The sequence below is a fragment of the Citrus sinensis genome, chromosome 5, assembly GCF_022201045.2.
Source record: "Citrus sinensis cultivar Valencia sweet orange chromosome 5, DVS_A1.0, whole genome shotgun sequence".
Taxonomy (NCBI): Eukaryota; Viridiplantae; Streptophyta; class Magnoliopsida; order Sapindales; family Rutaceae; genus Citrus; species Citrus sinensis.
The window spans coordinates 38,603,057-38,628,658 of NC_068560.1; the positions used below are offsets into that span (position 1 = coordinate 38,603,057).

Consider the following 25,602-nt stretch of genomic DNA (forward strand, 5'->3'; position numbering starts at 1 on the left):
ATGTAAATATGCCAAAATTTAATCAGTCATATTCATCTTACTTTTTTTTTTCTTTTTTGTATTCTGCTGCTGATAACAAATATCTCAAAGACCTCCACAAACAACTCAAAAACCTCAATTAACTGCACAGAAAACCGGCAATTAACTGTCAATAGAATGCTAGTAATTCGGGAAATAAATATGAATTGTAAATAGAAAATTATACCTAAAAAATCCAAAAATATAATAGAAAATATTTTTAGACGCTCATTTGGAGAGTGTCCATGCTGACCTCTACTCAAGCAAATCTTTATTAAAGCATCAAAGAGAAGGCACAAAGTTTATACAAAATTAGTCAACTTTCTTTCATTTTTTTTTCTTTTTTTAAACATCCAGCTTAGCATAACAAAAAATTAACATCTAATTTTCCAAAACAATAGAAGTGCAGAACAACAACAAATTAATTCCATTAATATAATAATATTGCACTATAAAAAGAAAGAAAAAAAGCTTCACGCGTGATTTTATGATTCTCAGATCAAACAGGAAAAAAAAAACTGAAAATTTTGCTCCCATAAAACTAAGAATGAAAAAGAAAAAAGAAAAAAAAAGAGAGAGATTACTTAGCAACTATGTATTTGCTGGTATTTCCTATACAAATAGATATTCTTCGTCTAGATTTGGCTTCTTTTATTTAATTAATTGTCACATTCATTATGGTGTTTTCCAGAAGATTTTGCTTTTGCATTTACAGTAACAAAATAGGAGTACAAGATCAAGAATCAAGAGTTAGCAAGTAATACTCAAACAAGGAAGCTGCGAACGGCGACGGCAGCGGCGAGGAATATTCACGATGAGAAGGGGCCTGTGGATTAGCAGAAATTAGCGAATCTGATCGTCCTGTTTTTTTTTTTTTGGTTTTAAATATTGATACTGGGGCAAGCCTGCGATTTGTGAGTTTTATGAAGTGTATAATTGTAAGGAGTGCCTAATTGCCGGTTCTGAGAATGACAATTTTAAAATCTTATAATTTTCTAGTGTTAATTTTATAATTCTTTAAAATAATGAGGTTTTAAAATTTTTTTGAATTTTTTTATAAGAAAATTTACTACCGTCCACTTGTTTGTTTTATCTTTTTTAAAAATACACAAACACTTCTTTTTTTTTTCAGCGCGCCACCTGAAGTTTGTTTTTTATTGCATTCGTTCACTTCCGTCTAATTTCTGTTGGCGAATTTAACAGAATGACCTTTTTACCCCTCAAAATTACAATTTAACCCAAAATAAATAAAAATTTGAGATAAATTTGATGAATTTAATTTTTTTTAAAGATGGATGCTAGAAATTGGAGGAAAATAATTTTTGTTACTAATTTTAGAAAATTTGTATTTATTTTTTTGGAGGAAAATAGTATTTGTTGCTTGCTAGATTTAGAAAATTTATATTTATTTTTTCTCTTTCAAAAAAATAAATACAACTTTTCTAAATTTAGCAAGTAACAAACACCATTTTCCTCCAATTTCTAGCATCCACCTTTGAAAAAAATTAAATTTATCTAATTTATCTCTAATTTCTATTTATTTTGGGGGATAAAAAGATTATTTTGTTAACATTTCGTTAAATCCACTCACGGAAATTAGACAGAAGTGGACGAATACAACAAAAAGCAAACTTCAGGTGGCACACTGAAAAAAGAAGAAATGTTTATGTATTTTTGAAAAAGGCAAAACAAACGAGTGAACGAGTATAAATTTCTCTTTTTTATATTTTAAAATCTCTTAATTGAATAATTTATATATATATATAGATACATGTGTGTGCGTCAAAATTTTACAGAAAGATGAGGTCGGTAGCTGCGTGCGACATGAATATGGTGGCATCCAAATGCCACATGGGGTAGGTATATTTGAACTTGTCACTTTGTATACGTGATTCTTATGCCAGTTAGGACTGCATTTACATGTCATATTACGTAATGTTTATTTCAAGATCACAAGCTGTTTCGTACGCTTTGGATCTCAAATTGGTATTTTTTTTTTTTTTATATATGATTTATACATGCAGCCAAAATTGCTAGAGATGCAGCACGTGACATGGGCCAAAATAGAAGTTGATTTTGTTTTCTTTCTTGTCTTCTCAGAGTCAGAGATTCGAAAGGTTTACTGTAAAAAAAAATAATAATTCGCATGTCATATTCTTTAGTATCACAGTAATTTAATTCTATAAAGCTTACATAGAGAACACACACATATATAGAGTAAGGACTAAGGACCATGTTAAGCGTTCTGCAAGAGATGGCAAAGAAGAGAAAGAAAGAAGATGTGGAGCAAATAATTGCGATTTGCTGGGCCGTCTGGTATGCAAGAAACTGCTTTGTGATAGAAGGAAAGAAAGAAGATCCAACTGTGACAGCAGCAAGGGCAGGAGCTGTTGTGGAGTCGTACAGACGAATTAAAAGTCCAAGTGCTCAAGGTCTGACGAGTCATAAGAATAGCCAGCAAAATTGGGAGCCCCCTCCAGCTGACAGATTCAAAGTGAATGTGGACGCAGTTATCCAAGTTTCTCAGTCACAAGCAGGATTGGGGGTAGTAATTAAAAACTCAAAAGGGTGAGATAGTTGCTGCAGCAGTGCAGAAGGTCTTTTTTAAAGGAGATGTGGCAAACATGGAGGCTGAAGCAGTGATTTTCGGATTTCAAGTGGCTCAACAGACAAATTGCATGCCTTCAATAATCGAATCAGATTGCAAAGAGGTGGTGGAGCTCTCTGTGGGTAAAAGAAGTAGCAGGACTGAGATATGCTGGAACATTGAGGAAATCCAGGCAAAGTTACAGAATCAGAATTATTTCTCTATCCAACACGTTCCTAGGAAAAGGCTCATTCATTAGCTAAGGTGGCCTTAGATTTTGAAAACCCTGAAATTTGGACAAATGATTTTCCAGTCCAAATCATGTTGTTACTGTCGAAGTTTAATAGAAGCTGAGTTTTTCTCCTTAAAAAAAAAAAAAGGACTGAGGACCATGTTAAAACATTAAAAAAAAAAACATAAATTTTGATACATTAAAAATAAAAATGTATTGTATTAGAGTATGCATGTTTCTTATCTTTTTATTTAATTAATTTAAATAAAATAAAAGATTCTTTATTGAAGTCCTAATATATTTTTTTTTATGTCAAAAAATGTCCTAATAATATATATATATATTCAATTTATAAATTACCAATAACACTATAAAATATAAATGATTTATTGGCTGACGTTACTCAAACCTTGTCGCATGATGCAGTCATTTTAATCTACTGCTTCAACTCTATTATGAAGTTATGTAGACATCTCTCATCAAAATAGTTGTATAATAAAATAAAAACTTTCCATATGGTCCTATTAAATCTTATTCTCGATCCAAGATATATTTCGTTTTTTATATAGAATAAATATTTATATTAAGCTTCACCTTAAATTGGGATAATGTCCTTAGAAAGTAGAAACTCTACCATTATTAACTAGAATATCAAGAGCTTTAAAAGAGTCGCATGAATGTCATAAATGGCTCAAATTCACTCACGAGTCCTATCCAGCTAAAATCGATTTCTTTGTGTTTTTTTTTTTTTAAAGGAAGCCCATTTCTAAATTTGTGCCATTCAAATATTCTATTTCTAGTCCGAGTAAATTTGAGGAAAATTTAAATTTAAATAGAATTTGAGGAAAATTTTTAAATAGAAGTGAACAATTTCTTCGAAACGATGGTTGATGGTTTTCCACGTGCAATTTTTAGAAAAGAAAGTCATGGGCTTTGTGGGCCATGTGGCATTAAGTAACGGGCTATTCTCCATAACCCAGTACGAGGAATGCATATCTACGACGTCGTCTGTTCGCAAACCAACAGGCGACGTTGTACCTTATTAGTTACCACATCGTTAATAGCACAAATGCTCCGTGAACAAGCTCAAACAATTACCCGCGCAAAATCAAATGAAACTTGTGAACGACCAACGGCATCCAAATCTCGAATGATCATCAACTTATCAGGGAGCCCTTTGAAATCAAAACCCAAGATCTGCTACGATCCCTGGATTCAACAATCATATGTGCAACTTCCCCAGAAATATTACGAGGCAATGAAAGCTTGTGGATCGCTAAAATCGCTTCCTATTGCTCGAAAAATCCATGCCCAGCTCATTTCCACTTGTTTAATCTCTTCGATTTTCCTCCAATTGATAGATGATGATTATCGCGTGTTTTGTGATATTGGGCCTCGTTATTTGTTCACTTACAATACGATGATTAACGGGGGGGTTCGGTGTCAGGGATCGGGTTGATGGAAGCAGAGAAATTGTTCGATGAAATGCCGAAGAGAGACTCGGTTTCTTGGAACTCAATGACGTTGGCTTATTTTTGTAATGGGATGGCCTATGATATCTGAAGGTTATTACTTTGATGATTCAAGAAGCTAATTGAGTGCCAAATTTGTATCTGTTCTCTTGTGTGATTAAGGCTTGTGTGTTGGGAATATCAAAATGGCTCTTCATTTGCACGGTCTTGTGAAGAAATTTTATTTTGTAAGTGATGAATCGATTGCGAAATCTAGTATCGATATGCATGTTAAGTGTGGTGCAGTTGATTATGCAGAGAGCGCGTTTTTGAGGATGCTGAATCCGAGTTTATTTTGTTGGAAATTTGGAATAGTATGATTTCTGACTATTCTAAGTTATATTCTGTAGATAAGGCTATTAATTATGTTTCAGAAAATGCCTGAACGTGACTTAGTGTCATGGAACACAATGATTTCTATTTTGACTCGGCATGGCTTTGGGTTTGAAACTCTCTGTACGTTTATTGAGCTGTGGAATCACGGTTTCGGACTGAGTTCCATGCTGTATGCTACTGCTTTTAGTGCACGCGCGAGCGTATATGATCTTGAATGGGGCCCCCATTTGCATTCTCGGGTTGTGCATATGGAACCAAGTCTAGATGTTTTCGTGGGCAGTGGCCTGATTGATATGTACCTAAAATGTGGATGTGTAGAATATGCAATGTCTGCAGCTTAAGTGAATATAATGCAGTTTTGTGGACTTCTTTGATTAGTGGAGTTGCTCAGTTTGGGCTTGAATGAGAAGCTTTGGTGTGATTTAACCAAATGAGAGAGATTCCTGTTGTGTTGGATGAGTTTACACCCTTGCCACAGGTTTTGGGGCTTTGTTCAGATCCAAAGTACCTTTGAACTAGGGAATAGCTTCATGCATATACAAAAAGAATGGCATAGAGTCCTCTATTCAGATAGGAAAGGCTCTTGTTACAATGTATGCAGAAGGAGGTAGTACTCAGAAAGCAGATCTTGCATTTGAATTGATGTCAAGAAGGAATATGATATCTTGGATGGTACTGATATCTGCATTCTCTCAAGCTGGTGTTCTTGAAAAGCCCAGATTTTTTTTTTTTGTTGATAAAATGCATTAGTGAAGTATTATACCTTGGAATTCTATGATAATCACGCATAATCAACATGGATTTGTAGAAGATGGTATCAAACTGTTTGTTGTAATGCTACAAGAAGGGATTAAGCCAGGTTGGGTCATCTTTGCTACTTCAATCAATGCCTTTTTCTGAGTGGCAATAGTAATGCTGGGGATCCAAATTGTAGCTCTAGCTGAAAAGTTAGGATTTGGTTCTGACATTTCAGTTGTAAGTAGTGTTATCTCTATGCATTCAAGATGTGGACTAGTTGAGGCATGAAAGACATTTGATTCTATATCTATGAAATCTGATTTCTTGGAATTCAATGACAGCATGATACGCTCAGAATGGTGACTCGAAGAAAGCTTCTGAGATTTTTTTATTTTATGTCGAAGATGAAATGGAGACCTGATCGTGTAAGTTTGTGTCTCTCCTATCAGGTTGTAGCCATTCAGGGCCAGTCACCAAAGGCAAACATTATTTTACTGCAATGGCTAAATTCACCTACACATGCTATTTTGTGTGCATGGTGGATCTGCTTGGGCTGTCTGGGTTGCTTGGGGAGGCTAAGAAATTGATTGATGAAATGCCTTCTAAGCCAACATGTGTTATATGGGGAGCTTTGCTTGGTGCTTGTTGCAGCCACTATAACACAAAATTAGCAGAACTTGTGATGAGGAATTTGCTCCAGTTGGATGTCAAAGTCTTTGGAAGTTAATAGTCTTTTAGCAAATCTCTATTCAGACTCTGGAGAACTAGATGGTGTTGCAAGTTTAAGGAAACTAAGGAATTAGAAACTAGAAAGAATCATGGTTGCCGCTGGATAGAAGTTGATGACAGGGTAAATGTCTTTACTATGGACGATGTGAATCATCATCGAAATGCGGAAATCTATGGTCTTCAGAAGATTAGCGAAAAGATAGAAAATATAGGAAACTGTGGTGAGGCAGTTTAGTTCCATTAATTCCCAGATCTGGCCATGTGTCTGGATTGATTAGCATCTCTGCTTGGATGCCCATCCATGTTTTAAGGATATTACCGAGTTTGGCGAGATTGCCACTTGCTTCATATGCTGGTTTCCATTATTACATATTCTTATTCCAATTATTCCCTAATATAAGTAACGAAACAATTCAGACAAAACCACAAACCCTAATCCACCCACTAGTGAATAATATATTATACCATTTAAATAAAATAAGCAATAGAAAGAAACCAAAAAAAAAAAAAATAAATAAATAAAATTGATGGTCCTGTAAATGATACAACGTGAATTGTTTGTATTTCCACTAAATTATTATCAAATCAAAAGCTCTCTCTTTACAGGTGCAACAAAATACAGTCTTTAATGTTTGTACTCTGCTGATTTTTTTTCTCACTCGTGTTTGTTTCTTGCAAGGAAGGAGGGTCGTAACGAATTGCAAGTATGAAATCCCTCTAGACTTGTGAAACAAACCACCGAGGCATTTGCTTGCTCATTTTGAAAACTTCACATCTGGATTTCTTATTGGTTTAAGCCACATATCAGCCATTACTCGCGAGGAAATGCTCCACAACAAATCTTGGCCCTTTATGAATACATGTTTCCCCTTTTTCCCTGCCTTTCCTAGTCCATACGCCAACAACCATTGCTTAGCAGTCAGCCTCTGCTTCTCACCATCCCACAAACTCCTTTTTCCTCCTGATCGCACCTTGAAACCTCCAAGATGCGAACTCGTCACCTTGAATCTCTTCTCCTCGTCATACTTGTTGTCCTTATTGATTTCAGCACGCACTTCATCTGCATGAATAAGTGCAACTACAGGGCCTCCAACTGCCTCGTATCTCCTGATTGGATCCCGCAGCTGGATGACCACTGCAAGTGTGATCGTCTCTTGATCCCTAGGCTGCCCATTCCAAGTAGTCAAGCTGTAACTCTTGGTCCAATCCTCAAGTGGAATGGCAGAAGCAAGAGGGTGGTTCTGATATTTGCCACTGCCTGTAATTATCTTTTCACTGAGTGGAGAAACATCAAAGGGAGCATCTTCCTCGGCAATTTCTGCCTGAACTTTTAAGGCCTCAACTGTCATCGTCTCAATCTTCTGCAATGAGAAAGCCAAAATCTCTTCTGCTGTCATTGGATTCTCATTCACATTCCAAATTCCTGTTGAAATTCTCTCTTTCCGGCCGGTACTCGTGGCAGTTGCCATGGTTTTTACGGCAGCAATGGTCCGTGCAGCACTTGAGCTAGCACCTTCTTTGTTTCTCCCTTGGATGATTGCAGAAGCAATGCCTTCAAAAGCTATTTGTTCTGCAGTTTTACCCATCAATTCATCCACGGGCATCAAAGATAAAATCTGTGAGCTGAGTTCCTCAAATCCAACAGCTGCCATTTGCTGGAATACTTCAAACCCGCTCGTGGATTTATTTGATGGAAGGACCAACGGCTTTGATATTTGCATCGCTAGTTTTGGAGTCTCTTTCCTTGCAACTTCAATGTCGAGAGGATTCATGGCCACTAAGTAGCCACCATCCCTTGTCTGAACCACAGAACCTAAGCCCTTTCCAAGATCTGGGAGGTACACTTTGGTTTTGGTATCATTTGTATCCTCGGTTCCATCCAGCTGCAGAGGAGGAATTTCAGGTTGATAAAAATTGAATTCTTTAGTCCCTTCATCCTCAAGCATTTGCAGAAATTCCCTCGTCACAGTTTCCTCGTCTGCGTCTAATCTTTGTGATTCAGTTTTGATGATTCTTTCTTCTTCCATCATAGATTCAAGAGCTTTTATTTGCTGAGCTATTGAATCAAGCTCTGTTAATCTTGAGAGATGTAGTGGATCGTGCATCATCTCCTTAACTACCTCGCTTGATACTGACTCTCCTTCAGATGCTCCTTGCGCAGCCTCTACTTTGTTCTGAATCTCAACTCCTTTATCCACAACTTCGAAGTCTGGGAGATCAAGATCCTGATCCTCCGCAACTTCCTTCTTTGGTTCTGGTTCTTCAGATTTCTTAACCGAAGTAGAGGATGACGGAACTGGGTCCGGCTCATCAAGGTTCAAGTCGTCAATTCCTTGAAGATCAGCGGAAGCTCCAGTCTGTGAGGGAGTCCAAGCTTCAGCTCGGCTTGCCAGTCTTGGACTAGGCACACTGAATGAAGTTTTTGATTGCTTACGGCCAAAAGATGAAGTGAAATTTCTGGACTTGTTCGACTTTGCTCCCTCGGTCTGACTATAAATATCAATCCCTCCATCTTTTTCCATAATTTGAAACCCCAGTTTGAGAACAAGTTCTCCTCCTTTTGCCTTTCCTGATAGATTGAAGCTTATATCCCACTGTCGAACACGAGCACCCTGAATGCTTTTATCCATGGATTCGTGAATTAGTTGGCTCAAATCCACGGAATGTCTCCCGAAATTAAGCTCTTGAGCATCAATTGCAAACACATAAATCCAAAACGGACGGGGTTCAAACCTTAGCGGCTTTCCATTGCCAGGGGTAAAATATACATGACACTTAACAAACAGGGTTTCTTCAAAATCGGCAGCTCCCTGTGAAACCCTAGAGGGCATTGTATGAACCGCTCCATCCTTAGTTTCTTTCTTCCTCACACAAACAGAAAGGCGAAGCCCATTCATAGAGGCAGGCAGGCCTTGGACGGTTACAACTTCAACAGAGAACAAACAGCTCAATTTCTGCATTCCAATATGTGTAAGGGCTCGAATAGGCTTCCAGTTCCAAAGCCCTTTCTTTTCAGCCGAGCCTATTCTTTCGTCCAACCTCTTGGCCTCCGGCTGCTTCGACACCTTGCCTCTATCCCTCTGTTCATTTTCAAATCCAATGTCACCATCAAGCTTAGGCCTAGAACGCCAAGGGGAAAAGGACATACGTCTTGACCGGGGCCTACTGCTGGATGTTCCGTCAACTTTAGAGGCGCTGATCTCATTCTCATCCGCAGATGTGATTTGGGGAACTGAACTTCGGGGAAGAGCAAGAGAGGCGGTTCTTCTGTTGGTTGTAGGGTGAGTTTGGTAGAGGGATTGGCTAAGTGCTTCTAGTTCTTCCAGCAGCTGAGCATTGGAATTCCTCCTATTAGAATCTGTTGCCATTAATATTGAATAACAAGAAAAACAACAAGAAGTGGTGAAGATGAAGATGCTGATTGAGGATAATTTTTACTTTCAGCTTCGGGAGGATGGAATGGTGAAGATAAGGAGTTGAAATGTTTTTTGAGGTGGGAAGTTTGCCATAGAATAGATGATGAACACTTGAGGCAACTGTGGTGGTCCTTGTAGAACCAAGTAACTTGTTGAAAATAATGTGTGAAGGATAATGGAAGAACGTTATTACACCAACTCATTGGTTTCAGGATTGAAGTGGCAAAATGGTCCCCAGATTAATTAATTATTTATTTATTTATTATTTGTTTTCCAGAAAGTTGTGTGGTTCTACTACTACTACTACTACTGTTAGTTATGACTTATTAGTTAAACTTCATTTTCCCTTCCCGCGAAGCTGCCGTGACTTTTCTCCCCGCCCGCGCTTTGGTTGTTTTGTTAGTTATTAGTTACTGTGATTTGTTGAGGCTGTCAGGCTGTGATGTCAAATATAATAATGGAGGGACATGCGTCTATCCTGCCATTGCCCATCAAACTTCTCGTTGCATTTGCCTTACCAAAATGTTTTTCCCAATTTGTTCATTTTATTTTGATTTTAAAAACCAACTTTAAGAATTCTAACTTGAGTGACTGATCAGACAGACAATTGGAAAAAAAAAAATATAACAAAAATTTATAGGGATAAGAGGCCGATCTTCTTCAAGAGCTCACATCAATAAGAGGGTTTGACATCATGATGTCTGCTTTTGCTGCTTGGGGCTATAATATGTTTCCAAGGGTTGAGCTGTTCGCCCATTAAAGCGGTAAAGATCTTAATAAATGATCGAGATTTCTCATGTTCTAAACTTTTAACTATGATTAAGTGTATGTTTTTTTTTTTAAAAAATAATAATAAGGGGGATGACAAAGCCCAAATAATTTTTTTTTCCTTTTACTATCTTCAAGAATTGAATTCAGGTAGTCAGTAGTTACAAGTTTCGTGTTATTACCAACTCTACCACATTCTTGAAGGCGATTAAGGTAGTGTTTATTTTCTGGAGTGGAAGTGTGGAGTGTGGATTCTTCTCACTCCAGTGTTTACTTACCTTAAAAAAATGGGGGAGTGGGAGTGGGAATTCGTGGGTTCCACCCAATTTTGGAGTGAGGAGTGGGATTCTCACTCCCATGGGGGGAGGTGGGAGTGGGAATCCACTCCCCTCTCTTCCCATTTTATCCCTATAATAAAATAAATAAATAATATTTAATAAAATAAATAATATCATATTTATTAAAAATAATAATTATATCATATTTATTTTATTAAATTTAATAAAATAAAAATAAATAAATATTATATTTAAATTAATAATATTAAACATTAATTTTAATAAATATTAATTATTTATTTAATTAATAATAATAAATATTTTATTCTAAAAAAATATTAATTTTGTACTATATTATCAATAATAATATTTCATTTGTGTTGCTATTATTAATAATTTTTATTCACATAATTTAAATTTAAATTAATAAAAAATTATGATTTACATAATTAAGAATATTAGTAATTATTATTAATTTAGAAATATAATAAAATATTTATTTTATTTTCCAAATATTTTTTATTAATTTTTTAATTACAAATTATAATTCTGTACATAAGGATAAAATTGTAATTTAAAACAATTTACTTCCAATCTAAGATAAAGTAAACAAATAATTAAGATTCTGATTGATAATCCATACTTTCATTTAGTCTAAGTAAACACCTTACTCCCACTCCCACTCCACACTCCTAATCCAAGGATTCCCACTCAAAATTCCCATTCCAATCCAAAAAGTAAACGCAGTACAAGTGTATATTTAGTATGAGTTATCTAATGACTATAAATGTTTATTTAATCCCATATACTCTTTTTAAAATTTTCTATTGTCGTTTGATTTTGTTTTTTAGTAGAAATTTTGAAGATAAAGTAAGCTATTTTGGTTCTACTAGTAAAAACTTAAATTTTAGACTTTTGGGAGACGATGTCAATTTTTTTTAAAATGTTAAATTATCTAAGATATCCTTCACTTATTTAACAATCTTATTAATTCATTTCATAACACAAGTTCAAACAACGTGTAAGTAATTTTATAATTTTAAATAAAAAATGTCATTAATAACTAAACAATTAAAAAAATTAATAAAACTTTACTTGTAAGATCTCTACAAACAAAATCTCTAATTAAATAAATTTTATTCGAAAAACTACACGAAATAAAGACTAATTTTAAACGAATTGGGCTTCGAGCATGAAATTGAAACCAAGCGACACGATGGCTTGGCTGATGAATTGGGCCGGGCTGTCATTAAGTTGGACCAAACGGCGTAGATCCATACAATATTTTGCTTTTTTTTTTTAAAAAAAAAAAATGTGGTCATAATATACACATATTTCCACATCCACAGCCACATCCCCACAAAAAAGTAAAAAATATGGGGCCGTGAAACAGCCTTGAATAAGTCAAAGGGTTTGGCTAACACGGGTTTCTCCTGACTTGACTGACTAAAATTTTGCAAAATCTTGGGACATAATTTAATGGTTGCATGCATAAATAGTGCTTCATAAAAGAAAATTAAAGCAAAACACATCATTTATATTGTATTTTATATAATATTTTGTAGAATAGAATTGAGAGTAGTTGAGCTGACGGAGATGTCAGAATTGAGCGAGCAATTGATAAGAGAAACAGAAGCCAAAAAGGCAATATTTGAAGGGCTGCCAATGGAGACTAGTTCCTCCTTAAACTACAATGATTTCGAGGACTGCAAAAGGAAAGGCGATGGCACTGAGGCACACTTTCCAGTCGCCAATCCTCACCAAGGCGGAGGCGGCACTGACCTTTCTCCCTCTCTTTCTCATTCTCATCAGGCAGAAGCCACCGCCTCCGTTGATGCTGCCAACCGCCAAAGCCAAGGCATTCCATCTAATTAGTTCTATATTTTTTGGTACATGTAACGATCGAGCTAACGACCGGTTGTATATTCAAAGCGCATAATATAAAATAGGAGGAAATTTTTTTTAAAAAAAGTGAAAATAAAATGGCTAGATAAAAAGTTTCTATTATATTAAGAAAGATTATAATAACGCGAAGTCGTATCAATGAGTATTATTTAATTTATAGATACTACTTATGTGAACGAGTCATGAGTATTTTTATTAACAATTTTAGTGAGAATCATTTCTATTGCATGCATATATCCATGCTAATGTGGTGTGTTATATCGATTAAGAGGCTGTAAATATATTATGTTAATGCCAATATAGTACTATAGTGTGTGTGTGTGTGTGTGTGTGTTTTGAATATTATATTTTTATGGTGGGATTCGGGCTGAATTCAAATCTATATATATATATATATATATATATATATATATTAAATCAATGTGATTTATCTATCGCGTATCGACTAATGTACCATTCATCACAAACCAATTAACATAGGCTTTATATATTTTGGGATTGAACATGATTGTATGCAATACAATTTACTCATCATTATGCGAGCGAACTCGTAGACACAGAACAAGTCAGCAAAGACGATGGTGTTTGTGTTACTGTTACAGTTGCACGCACACCAATATCCATTAAAGCAGGCCCAAGGTCCGAAGGTAATGGGCCCCAAAAAATAGAGAGGCCCAAACAAGCAGGCCGTTAAAAAAATAAAAACTTGACGGAGTTGGATTTCGAAAGGAGAAGGAAAATCAAAACAGAGAGAAAATGGCGATAATGAGAGGCGAGCCACTGGTGGCGAAGCTGGCTGCTTTAGCTAAGTACGTGATTTTACCGGGATCTATGGCTGCTGCTTTAATCTATTCGCCTCCCCAATATGGATCCTCCACCAAGTCCCAGAAATCTCCTAAATAGGTTCTTTTAATTTATTTATTTCTCCCTTTTATAGAGCTAGGGTTTTGCATATTCTGATTCTTAGCTTTCGGATTTACTTGAATTGCTTGATTTGGAAAATTGGGGTATGTTCGATTTATTATCTATGCACTGGAGTAAAAATCATAACCAAGTTGAAAATCTTAGTTTCAGCTCAGAAAAAAAGGGTTTTGTATTTGATGGTCGTGTATATTATATTTCAAATTCCGACCAGTTGATGGTAACTAATTCATTTAGTCCATGCCAGAGGGTTATTGGTTTCTTATCATTTGGTTATTCTCGGTTCCAGGTTTTAATGGTTGTGTAATCCAATGGTTTACTAAATAGATTGGTTTAGTTATGAAATTGGTTTTCTTTAAATTCCTTTTCCCCGGAGCTTTTCCATACATTAAGTAGACACCTGATTTTCTCTCATAAGATTCACGGTTATCAACTAGGTTTTTAACTCTGTTAGCATTCTGAGTCTGTAATAACAAGACTTGTTAGTATCTAATGTTGTGATTTAGGGTCAACATAATGCTTTTTACAGGAAAAGGCTGTTGTTTGGTTGCTTGTGGATGCTGGGAAATGATGATTTACACCTTTCTTACTCACCCTCCTATGCAAGAATTGTGAATTTTCAACTTAATCCGACTAACTCCTAGTATACTTGATGCAGGGGCATTTTGAACGCTTTGCTCTGTAATTGCAGATGGTGGGCAATGTTATAATTTCAGCGGCCAAAAATAATTGCTGGATATGTTTTGCAGGCATTTGTACTTCAGTGTTTGTTGCATTCTGATGAAGAACTCGTGTTGGGAATCTTCTTTATGAATAGACCTTGTTGGAAATAAACTGTTACTCAATTGGTTCAAGAAGGTCCTGTTGCTCAATTGTGAATCTTCTTTATTAATTAAATTGATCGCACATCAGTGCTTCAAATTGGAAACATGAATGGCATTTTTACTTGCTTGTGGAATGTCTGTTGTTTAGAGCATGAGCGTGGCAAATATCACATGATTGTGGGGCAGATCATACATAAACTTGATGCATAAAGTTACAGAGTCTTTTTTAGGGCAGATAGATGTTAGCATACGTGATCCTTTCATTTGGCGTCTTTACTTTATAGAGTTAGAGGGCCGAGATTATGTGAAGCCATTTCAAGAGCATTGGTGTTAGCGAATTGACGGCCACGTCCTTAAGTAGGAGGGCCGGCCTTTGATGGATTGGTTGAAGATCAGAATTGAGGCAGGAGGACGATAATTTGGAGAGTGATGATTGATTGTTAGCATCGTGGGCTTTCTTCTCCTGCGTTTCCCTAGAAGGCCCACGAAGGGAAAAAATGACTTCTTCATCACGAGTAACAATTGTTTGAAATTTGAAACGATCAAATGCAAACTTACAGAAGTGTAGCGAGAAACGTGTATTGATGTCTCGGTTTCGCTGCGAGAATCTCTAACACAAGTCAAGTTCAAGTATATGGCCCGACAATGAAGGGAAACATCTTTTAATTGTTAGCGAATTTACACTAGATTGGATATAACTATGAACCAGCAATACCGAATGTATGCATAGCTATGAGCAATGGCATGATGATTACAGAATTTGAAACACGTTGGTGTCGAACATGATGATGCTGATGGTATTTTCATCCATCATCATGAATCATGATGATTAAATGAACTGAACGTGGGTTTCTTTTCGGATGCCCAAATCCAAATCCAAAATCCTTGTCTCCCCTAAACAACAGAGCCAATGTATCAGAATTCAGAGTGCAAAGCCGTAGAGTGTGGCCAGACCCCTACAAATCCTGTAGGCCATAGCCTCTGCACATTGCATGCAAAACAGGAAAAAGGGCCCCAATCCCATCATCAATCATAAATAAAAGTGACGTCACAATTCATAAAACAAACAAACAAAACAAACACACACCTCAAATCTAATTCCCATCGTTGCTGTCACATCGATCAAACGCATTAGAAAACTTCGTTTTTCATTTTTCGTGAGAATAACGCATTTGAAAATTAAAATTGCATACAATGGCAAATATTACATAGAGGGATACGAGTATGGATGGATGGGCTCTACTTATATAATACAACGAGGGACACCTAAGATTCGATCTCTATATATAGATGGTATACAGGCAAATATATTATATATGATTATTATAATAATCTAATGAAAAAGTAGATAAGTGCATAGAAGGAAGATCTCTTAAGCACCCAATGGCCAAGATTTTTCGACGACTTGAAAGCCGGTTCTGTTGAAAGCAATTGAAGTGGACATGTCATTGACAGCAGTAGCGGCAAAGGCAGAGGGTTGTGTGAGTCCAGGAAAGCTACAATCGAACTCAGAAAACAAGGGATTTGAATATGGGTTTGGTTGAATTTTGCTGTCCATCCAGTAGCAATTGCTCCAGTTATCATTACTATTGTCATCAGCAGCAGTAGCAGGAGGCAGCTGGATATGGGAAAAGTTTGCTTCTGTCTTGCAGTGTTTGGGACTAGGGGCTAATTCATTGCAGCAGCTGAAATCTTGATGTGAGAGGAGTGCCTTGAAAAGCATGGATGGTGATGTGTTGTTGCCAATGTTTTCAGTGATGTTGTTAATCAAAATGTGTTTGTTTGTTACTGCGGAGGTCTCAAACAAGCCATTTACTGGGAATAGGTGATGATGATGGTTGTCTTGTTGCTGATTCACGAAATGGTTCGGAAGATTTTCCAAGATTGGGTTGTGGTTTTGAGACTGACATTCCAACAGTAATGTTGTCGTTGCTGGCCCTGGGGCATCAAGCAAAGCAGGCAAGCAAGCACCAGCTGTTGCAGCTGCCTCAAACAAATAGTGTTGTCCTTGGAGAAGCAATCCATTTTTCTTCTCCCCACTCACTACTGCTTTGTTAAATATCCTGCATATCACCCATTCCTCCTACAGTCCCCACGCATTTCACACGCGTAAGTTGTAACGCTACAACCAGTAATTAAATATACAAAATACCATACATGATAAGTCAACCCAGAAAGTGACAAAAGATAGCTAGCCAAAAGCTACTAAGCTAGCTGGCTAGCTTGATTGGCACGGCACACGTCTGACGTGTTGGGAAGAGTTGAGAGTTTAGGACTTATGTAAGAGGGTCCTAGTGAATAGTAAGTAAGTACCTTACACGTGTGGCGGTATGAGAAGTCACCGTCGAGGCGGTATTCATGCATGACCCATTTGGTCTTTTCGCCACGAGGAGCTCTGCCTTTGTAAAAAACAAGGGTTTTTTTCATGCCAAGTAAGGCTCCACTTGAGCCACTGCACACTTCTCTATCTTTGCCTGTAGCTTTCCAGTAACCAGCTCCTGTTGCTCTGTTTGTCCTTAATCCAGTAGGATACTTTCTGTCTCTTAAGCTGAAGAAGTACCACTCTTTCTCCCCCATTTTTGCTACATCTACACAAATATTAAAACGTGCAAATGTTATTAACACATTAATTCATTATTAATTAACTAGCTTCGCAGCTTTGTCAGGATTAACAGGTTACAGAAAGGGGTATGTGTGTGTTTCACCCGGACATATATAACGGACGACTTGTGAGTAAGAGAGAGACATTAAGTATTTACCAGGAAGCTCCCAAGGTTCACATCTGTTGAGGTCAACTTCAGCAATTTCAACACCACAGAAGGTGCCATTAAAGACCTTTGAGGCTAAATAAAATGTGATGAGCTCTTCATCAGTTGGGTGAAATCTAAACCCTGGTGGCAACCCTTGCTCATTCACTTCATCTCCATTCAGTTCACTCAAAACGTCTTCCATAGCCAACATGATGGTTTTGATGATTGATTGATGATATGTATTCTAAAAGAAAAAGTAGGTTTTTTTTGGGGGGGGGGGGGTTGAGAGAGAGAGGGAGAGATTTGTTATATATTTAGGATGTAACAAAACTTAGAAGAAGAGGGTTTGTAATATATATAGGGAGAAGCGCTGAAACCAAAGGAGAAGAACAGCTAGCAGTAGCTATTTTAATGAATTATGAACGGGAGGCTTTGAGAGAGAGAGAGAGAGATTTTGGGTTCAAAATATGCTATGTGGAGAGCGGTGAGGGACCTAGAATAAGCCCACCTGATAGCTGAAAGGCTTCTTCCCAAAACAGGCAAAAGAAAATTATAAAAACGAAAGACAGAGAGAGAGAGAGCTAATTATAAATGCAAACAAGTTGGTTGTAGAGATTTATGCGTGCGTGTGTGAGCATGTTTTTAGAGACTAGAGACTGGAGAGATGAGTCAGGTTTTTTTCAGATGGATAACACGAGAGGGCTATTGTAGCCCTTTGCCAGCAGCTCTGATTCTTCTCTCAACAGTGAGATCATCATCCCACCTAATTCTTCTTTTTTCTGTGTATCAAATTTTTAATGGTGAATGCAGGGTTTAATTGTACAACAAGATTTCCACATCCGCACAACTCATCTCCCTTTTTTTGTTTTTCTTGCAAATACCCCCAGTTTTATATATCACAATTATTTAATCGAGCTGGGTGTATTTTCGGTGTTATAACTCTGATTTATTGTTAATTTGCACATCATCCATGGATTAATTGAGGTACCTGCTTTTTCTTTTTCTTTTCTCTCTCTCTCTATGTGATCAATAGTGAGATCGAAATGGTTGGTTGGATTGTCCATTGTACTGATGCATGTGTAAATCGGTAGCTATTGGCAGACATAAATATTCTTGCTTGTTTAAACATAAATTACCATATATCTTCGCTAGCGTCATAATTCTCTTTTCATCTGAGTTTTTATCTAAACAAATGCATGCATATTATTGAATTTTTTAAAAACAAGATTCGATAAAAATATGGATAAAAATTTAAAGTTGAGCTGATATTTTGCTGATCACTTATTTAAGTAAAAGAAACAAAAAAATGAAAATTTAAAATAATTTTGATCATTAATTAAATACGTAATATTAATTTAATATTTAATAAAAACTCAGCTCAACGTTAAATTTTAATAATGTTAAGAGTATATTCTAATTTATTAAGTTTTTTTTTTTTTACCCCTCACCTTCTAAATTTACAATTTCAGGAACCGTTTCGTAGTATATATCATGTCTTTGGCAAAAGTCATCTGTCAACCACTCAAGCCTTAGCTTTTACTACGAACTTTATTCAGTGAAGGCATTAATTACATAACAGAGGCAAATTTGCAAAAAGGAGCCATTCTAGTTTCGAAATCTCGGAGTCAGCTTTCTTGCTCGTGTCTGCCTTCGTTTTCCGGGAAAATAAATAATTTATTTGACGGATTATGTTGGCGATTTGGAAAATAATAATAAGAATAATAAGAAAAATATTAAATGAACTAAATCTTAACAAAAAAATGTGCCAAAAACACATTTAAAATACCGTCGTTTTAGGTGTGTTTATAAAGAAAATTCCTCATCGAATTAGTCAGATGACATACAAGAGCATAATCGTAACAACTAACAAAATAATTTCTTTTGTTAAATTGGTCGGTATTCCATCATTAAACCTAGTACACTAACTCACACACGAGCTATATAACTATAGCTAGTGAGGAAATAAAATTAATCCTTATTCATATACATAGGCTTTTTTGGTATGAAATGAAACAATTTAATTTAGCATAGGTTTCATGAATAAACAACAATTTATATTATAGATTGATAAGTAGCGTATACTTGGTCCATCAATTGATGTTGGTGATTTCTTGGTCGTGATCTGTTATAGCTAAAGTTTTATTAAAGAGCATTTTCATGGAGTAGAACCTCCAAGGGAATGTACGGTTTTCATAAGGCTGGTCTTACTATTGGATTGAGTGGATTTGATGGACAAAAAATTTACCAAGCGATATTTTGAATTCAAAGTTTTAAACAAAAGGAAGCTCACACTTAATAAATACTTATAAACTCTCATGTGATAGTTATAATCTTCATTTTACCAAAAACTAACTATGACTTTGAAGCTACAAAATCCATTACACTAGATGGGGCTGCAATGGATATATAATTTGCAAATGCATGCAAATTTTTGACTTGGACAAAACTCAAATGACAAAAGCTTATTATTAACTTAGGACGACGAGCGTGTTTCGAAATTTTCTTGAGCAGATACAAACAAAGATAGAGAATTGGGTCCCCGTCGTTAAATAATTTGGGGTTGCAATAAATGGGGCAGCAGCAGCTGTCAAATGTCGGCGTTGCACGTGTTGGTATTGATCAGCTAGTTAATAAAAGGGTCTCCCTCATCACTGCACTGCTGCCAATATTTACTATGAAAATAATTTTAACTAAGCGTCTTGGATCTTTAGAAACTCTTTCAAGTAAAAGATAACACGACAGCCCTAAGTCTATGATCTATCTAATGCACGTACTGCGTATGTATGTATGTATGTATGTATTATTATTTACTCGCTCTCAGCTATTAGGCTATTACCATTAGGGTTGCATAAGCCTACTACTGGTTGCTTGGATTGTTAATTAGCCCTAGCCCTTCCCCTGACCCAGCCCCTTATAGCCCTGCAGTTTCTTTCTTTATATTTGCTTTTAATTTAATTTATATGTTTTTGTAAAGAGATTCTCTAATTCTGATCACACGTGATGTGGAGTCCCTGATCTTGTTCTTTTTTAAAAGAAAATCTTTGATAACATTAAATTCATCCAACTGTAATAAAACTGTTATTGGGGTTGATTGAATCAATGGCCGCTTGAAAGCCCGTAGCTTTCATTCTGATTTTCTGACAAAAATGAACAACTCATAATCATACGCAATAGATTACCTTCTCTCGTTATCCCAAAAACAAACTCACCAATCATCGCCCTCCATTCTTATTTATAATTGCATGCACGTCATCAGCCAATCAGTAAAATAATTTTTTCCTTTTTCTAGCATATATATGCATGCAGGCTCCCGCAAGCAAATTTATATATATATATATTTGAATTTCAAATGCAAAGGTATCTACTTTACAAAATAACCTAACCGAGTAAATCCAATGCCATTTTGCAGCAATACGTCTCCTTTTTGTTTGAAAGAAACGTTTTATATATACATATACGGGCTTAACAAATTCCATTCACTACTACATATATATTCTCAATATAATTATGCAATACCTAATAAATGGTATATTGCAGCTGTGAATTTCAGTTAATCCAAGAACAGAACGTGGTAATATAATTAAGGCATCCTAATGTAAATAATATCGTCTACGAATTTATTACTTGCTATCATATTATAAGTGACAAGTTTAAAGGGTTTATTGTAATTAAACAGGAAATGGGAAACTTGTATATGTATCTTCCCCCAAAAAACAAAGGCAAATAGGGTAATGTGAATGAACAGATGAACGGTGAAAAAGTAGAAGAAAGTGAGAAAATTAGGTGCATGGGAGTGGGAGGGATCACATCAGACTGAGACTCAGAACAATAATAAATAGAGAAGTCAGGGAAAGGACCTGCCACCACCGCCCCCCACTGCCCTATGAGACTGAGACTGAGACATCCCCAACAAGCAAACTCGTCAGTTACCCGTTTTATTATTATTATTGTTATTTTTATTCTGTTTCATCAATTCACATTTTATTTCTTTCCATTCATTTATTAAAATAGACGAATTCAAGAAGATTATTCAGCGCATTTTATTATTATTTATATGAAATGAAATCCATTATTATTCGATGAAATTTCAATCGCAGACCTATGCTTTTACTGTTTCTTCTTCTGTTGTTGACTAAGGCCCCCACTTTTGTTCTGAATCCGTAAATTGACATTTAATATGTGGAATTTGTCACAGCTCAACATACTTACTACTCATATGATAATCCAGAGGGGCCCCGGGGTCGGACCTATTTGATGAATATAGAATAATAAATTCTTTTAGTGACAATTACCAACTATAATTTAAGAATATTTATTTTATATCATCAGGAATGAGCAACAAAATAATATGCAATAACCACGTACTCTAGATCCGCACAATAATAATATAGTTCGAACTAAAAATATGAGCATGGCGAGACTGAAATCTACCATTACATTTTACAACGGGAGAAAATACCACTGATAAGTAACATCCATGTACTATATATGCATTAATATCAAACTCAAGTGGCTAATTGTGAGAAATGATTATTTAAATTTCTGTATTTATCTTAGGTTAAAGTTGATGATATTAATACATATCATTCGAACAAACACATGCAAAAGTTTAAAAATTAATTGACCTCGAGGAGGCACAGAATTAAATTAATTCTGATATGCAAGGACAGAAAAACTTTGTAGTACGTAATTGTATTGTGTGTGTGTGTATGCTAAAGATAAAATTTTGAGAGAAATTTTAAAAGAGATCAATCACTAATGACCAATATATGATTTACGAAGAAGTTTTAAAATATATTAAAAGTACTATGTCAATTATATAATAAATAAATAATAATTATAACATATGTATATTTATTTTAAAAAATTATCGTGTAAGTAGTAATTATATTAAATTTAATTATATATATCATGCGTGTTTTAATTAAATTAATTGATTGTAATAAATCAAAAATATTCTATGATTTCTCATTACGTGCGGGCGCGCGCGCGTAACATTTAATAATACGTTGATGGTGATGGCGATGAGTTGATATCCTACTGCCTTTTCGCTACTTAATAATTTATTAGCCACGCCGATCACTCAGCTGCGAATTAAATAACAATTAATACATATATAACTGATAACACACACTCCGTTTGCCGGATGCTGCTGCCTGCTGGGTAGCGGCCTCCTTTTTCATGTCATTATTGGTGGCAACTTTATGCCATTGTGTGCTCTTGAATTTGCAGCCAACTTGGATCCAGGTGCGACTGGGACTCATCTCTTTAAATGATCAAAATCACTATTTATCTCTCAGTCAGAATTCATATTACATCAGACGTACTACTACTTTATTATATGTATCAATATCCTCACTACCTTATATATGTACACACACTCTAACGATAATATTTTTATTTTAATAAAGTGAAGATATTAATAATAAATAAAAAAATATAAAGTTTAATATAAATAAAATTCTTAATATATTGAAATATGTATTTTTTAATATATTTAGTAGTGTATTCACTTTAACAAAATGAAGATGTCATCATTAAATAATGAATATATATATAATTCTCAAATGAGGACATGATAATTTTTAATGAGTCTCAATGAATAACCTGAACAATTTTAGATGTGGGCAAGCTCTAGCACTTGTTTTTTTTTTTATCGTATAAGATTCTTTTGATTATTTTTTTCCTAAATTACAATTTTATTTCTTTTTAAATTGTCAAATGGAAAGACTAATTTTCTCTCTCATACTAGAATTGTGGTTTTACATGATAAGTAATGGGGTGCCAACATGATAAGTAATGGGGTGCCAACAGCACTACTCTTTTTTCAAATTTAGAATCTTATTCTAGCTAGCTTATAGCACATGCAATTTGCAAGGCTCAATTTGCGAAGAAATCAATAAAGCAGATACCATTTTCCATAATAAATTGTTAGGGAGTTCTAATCCGACCTAAATCTATCAAGTAAAAAATATCAAGCCAATAATAAATAGAAAATAGATGGAAAATAAAGCTAATCCCACAACACAAGAACTTATGTGGAAAACTCATATACTAGAAAAAAAAACCACGGCTACCAAGGACAATGAGAGAAAAATCTATTATGTGAAAAATTATTACAATTACCTAGGGGTGGGCACGGGTCGGGTTGATAGCCAACCCGACCCAACCCGCATATAGAACGGGTTGAAAAAATTCAACCCAACCCAACCCATTACATTTTTCAACCCAACCCGACCCAACCCGCAACTCTGCGGGTTGGGTCGGGTTGGGTTGATTGGGTTGGGCTTTTGAAAAAACCCATTTTTATTGTCTAAATAAAAATAAAAAAATAATTAAAAAAAATTAAAAGAAACACAAATACTAAAATTCTTACAACAAATCCAATATTTCAAAATTTAGCAATCAAATTATTAGTACATAACTAATGAAAAAAAAGTACATAAATTTAAAATCTTGTTTAATACAAAACATTAAAGTCCAAAGAGTGAAATTATAAGTCTTCCATACATAGGAAGAGAGTTTTCCCGAAACCATTGCTACACCAACCAATAGGAGTGTAATGAAGATCAGTCCAATGACATCAAAATCCAGATCAATCCAAATTAATGACATCAAAATCTGATGCCAATCTTGAATCTATATAACAATAAAAATAAAAATATTAGGCATATATGATATAACAAATAAATACAAGGAAAATATAAATAGAATAAAAATAAAAATCATAATATAAATATTTACCTGATGTAATTGATTCATAAAATGCCATATCTTCAACCGAAGATGTATCTTCTTCTACGGCAATACGAGAAGAACAAAGCCAATTTTGCCCACATATTAAGCTCTCTACCATTTTAGGACTCAAAGAAGCTCGAAATGGATCAAGAATGCGTCCTCCTGTACTGAATGCAGACTCAGAAGCAACTGTAGATATTGGGATTGAAAGAATGTCTTTGGCTATATTAGACAAAACTTTATACTTCCCACCATTTACCTTCCACCAGTTCAACAAATCAAATGAATCATCAAAGCAATTTTCACAATCATCTAATAAATATTTGTCCACTTCATTTTTCAACTCTACACCATCCTCTTCCAGCTGCTTCTTTTTCCATTTTGAAAGTTTTGCTACCTTGGCTAGTCTATAATCAATAATATCACTTTTTTTCTCTAACTCGGATGGACAAATGACAGCATTAACAGATTGGTTTTGGCTACCACTATCACATCTAGAGTTATTATTTGTGTAAAAATCATACAAAGAAGATAATAAGCCCTTAATCACTTTTATGAGCTCACACACAACATTTTCATCATACAACTCCTCAAAACAAAATTTCACAAAACTCAATTTATAACGCGGATCAAGCACAACAGCAACAATTAACAACTTATTTAGAGTGTTGAGGGAACCCCAATATTTGTCATACTTCTCTTTCATCTTCTTGGCCATTGCACTGAAATAAGAATCATCACTTACTATCAATCATTTTAAATTTGACTCTATAGAATGCATCTCATGAAAATACAAATGTGATGTAACAGACAAAGAAGCACTAAATTTTTTTGTAATTTCATAGAAATTCTCCAAAAAATTATTCAACACACTTGCATTCACCCAATCTATATGTTCCGGTGGCCCAATCCTTTTTTTTCCACCCTCTTTCTCTTCAAAATAGGATCTATAAAATCCATCATCATCCTCCAATCGTTCAAAAGCTTTTTGATATACAAGAGCACTCTCTAACATCAAATAGGTGGAATTCCACCTAGTAGGAACATCCATCACAACAATACGTTTAGAATCAAGTTTTTCATGCTCAACACATTTTCTAAACCTTACTAATCTAGCCGGTGATGATCTTACATATTTCACAGCATTGCGAATGCTAGAAACAGAATTATTCATCTCTTTCAACCTCTCAGTCACAATCAAATTTATAATATGTGCACAACATCTAACATGAAGGTAATCACCATTCAACACAAGCCCACCCCAATTATTTAGCTTCTTTTTTAAATAAGAAATGACCAAATCATTCGAACTTGCATTATCAACAGTAATTGTAAACACTCTATCAATACCCCATTCAAGCAAGCAAGACTCAATCAATTTTCCAATTGTATCTCCTTTATGATCATCGATCTGGCAAAAGTTTAATATCCTTTTATGAAGTTGCCACTCATCATCAATAAAATGGGCTGTAATAACCATGTAATTCAAATTTTGTATTGAAGTCCAACAATCAGTTGTTATACAAACCCTATACTTATTACGAGCAAACACTTTTTTCAAATTATTCTTCTCATTTAAGTACAACTGATACACATCTCTAGCAACAGTTCTCCTAGAAAAACGATCAAGTTTTGGACAAGCTTTGCTCATAAATTTCCGAAACCCTTCTTTTTCAACAAAACTAAAGGGCAATTCATAAATAATTATCATCTCAATGCATGCTTTTCTAATGTCCTCTTTGCTACAAGATATTGCCACAAGATTACTGCCACCACCAGTTGTGTTATCCTCAAACACCAAGGTTTTTTGTTTTAAATCAACTTTCCTATCAGCATAGGCTGTGCATGCTG

At 35.2% G+C, this 25,602-nt stretch overlaps 3 protein-coding genes and 2 long non-coding RNA genes across 5 annotated transcripts; 1 reads left to right on the top strand and 4 right to left on the bottom strand.

Moving 5' to 3' along the window:
* Positions 1-6,691: 6,691 nt before the first annotated feature.
* LOC102629276 (protein PLASTID MOVEMENT IMPAIRED 1) lies at positions 6,692-9,784 on the bottom strand. The gene has a single exon (XM_006473777.4). The coding sequence runs from the start codon at positions 9,517-9,519 to the stop codon at positions 6,907-6,909; it is 2,613 nt and encodes an 870-aa protein (XP_006473840.2). The 5' UTR covers positions 9,520-9,784; the 3' UTR covers positions 6,692-6,906.
* A 3,181-nt stretch (positions 9,785-12,965) lies between these two features.
* LOC102629560 (uncharacterized) lies at positions 12,966-14,367 on the top strand. Its single transcript, XR_370254.4, has 2 exons — positions 12,966-13,421; positions 14,098-14,367. It is a non-coding gene; the product is annotated as an uncharacterized LOC102629560 (long non-coding RNA).
* A 629-nt stretch (positions 14,368-14,996) lies between these two features.
* LOC102629747 (protein CUP-SHAPED COTYLEDON 3) lies at positions 14,997-17,289 on the bottom strand. The gene is made up of 3 exons (XM_006473778.4): positions 17,023-17,289; positions 16,577-16,851; positions 14,997-16,346 (listed from the first exon to the last, which is right to left on the bottom strand). The coding sequence occupies exons 1-3, from the start codon at positions 17,222-17,224 to the stop codon at positions 15,636-15,638; spliced, it is 1,188 nt and encodes a 395-aa protein (XP_006473841.2). The 5' UTR covers positions 17,225-17,289; the 3' UTR covers positions 14,997-15,635.
* Positions 17,290-23,441: 6,152 nt separating this feature from the next.
* On the bottom strand, positions 23,442-23,806 carry LOC127902636 (uncharacterized). The gene is made up of 2 exons (XR_008055064.1): positions 23,758-23,806; positions 23,442-23,652 (listed from the first exon to the last, which is right to left on the bottom strand). It is a non-coding gene; the product is annotated as an uncharacterized LOC127902636 (long non-coding RNA).
* Positions 23,807-24,491: 685 nt separating this feature from the next.
* LOC127902637 (zinc finger BED domain-containing protein RICESLEEPER 2-like) lies at positions 24,492-25,462 on the bottom strand. Its single transcript, XM_052442316.1, has one exon. It carries the CDS (start codon positions 25,460-25,462, stop codon positions 24,503-24,505), a length of 960 nt encoding a protein of 319 aa, XP_052298276.1. The 3' UTR covers positions 24,492-24,502.
* Between the last annotated feature and the right edge of the window lie 140 nt (positions 25,463-25,602).

Bases quoted from the DNA above. Each gene is read 5' to 3' on its own strand.
- LOC102629276 (XM_006473777.4), bottom strand. From the start codon at position 9,519: ATGGCAACAGATTCTAATAGGAGGAATTCCAATGCTCAGCTGCTGGAA.
- LOC102629747 (XM_006473778.4), bottom strand. From the start codon at position 17,224: ATGTTGGCTATGGAAGACGTTTTGAGTGAACTGAATGGAGATGAAGTG. The intron at 16,852-17,022 runs GTAAATACTTAA...ATATTTGTGTAG, and splicing joins TGAACCTTGGGAGCTTCCTG to ATGTAGCAAAAATGGGGGAG. The intron at 16,347-16,576 runs GTACTTACTTAC...TGGGGACTGTAG, and splicing joins CATACCGCCACACGTGTAAG to GAGGAATGGGTGATATGCAG.
- LOC127902637 (XM_052442316.1), bottom strand. From the start codon at position 25,462: ATGATAATTATTTATGAATTGCCCTTTAGTTTTGTTGAAAAAGAAGGG.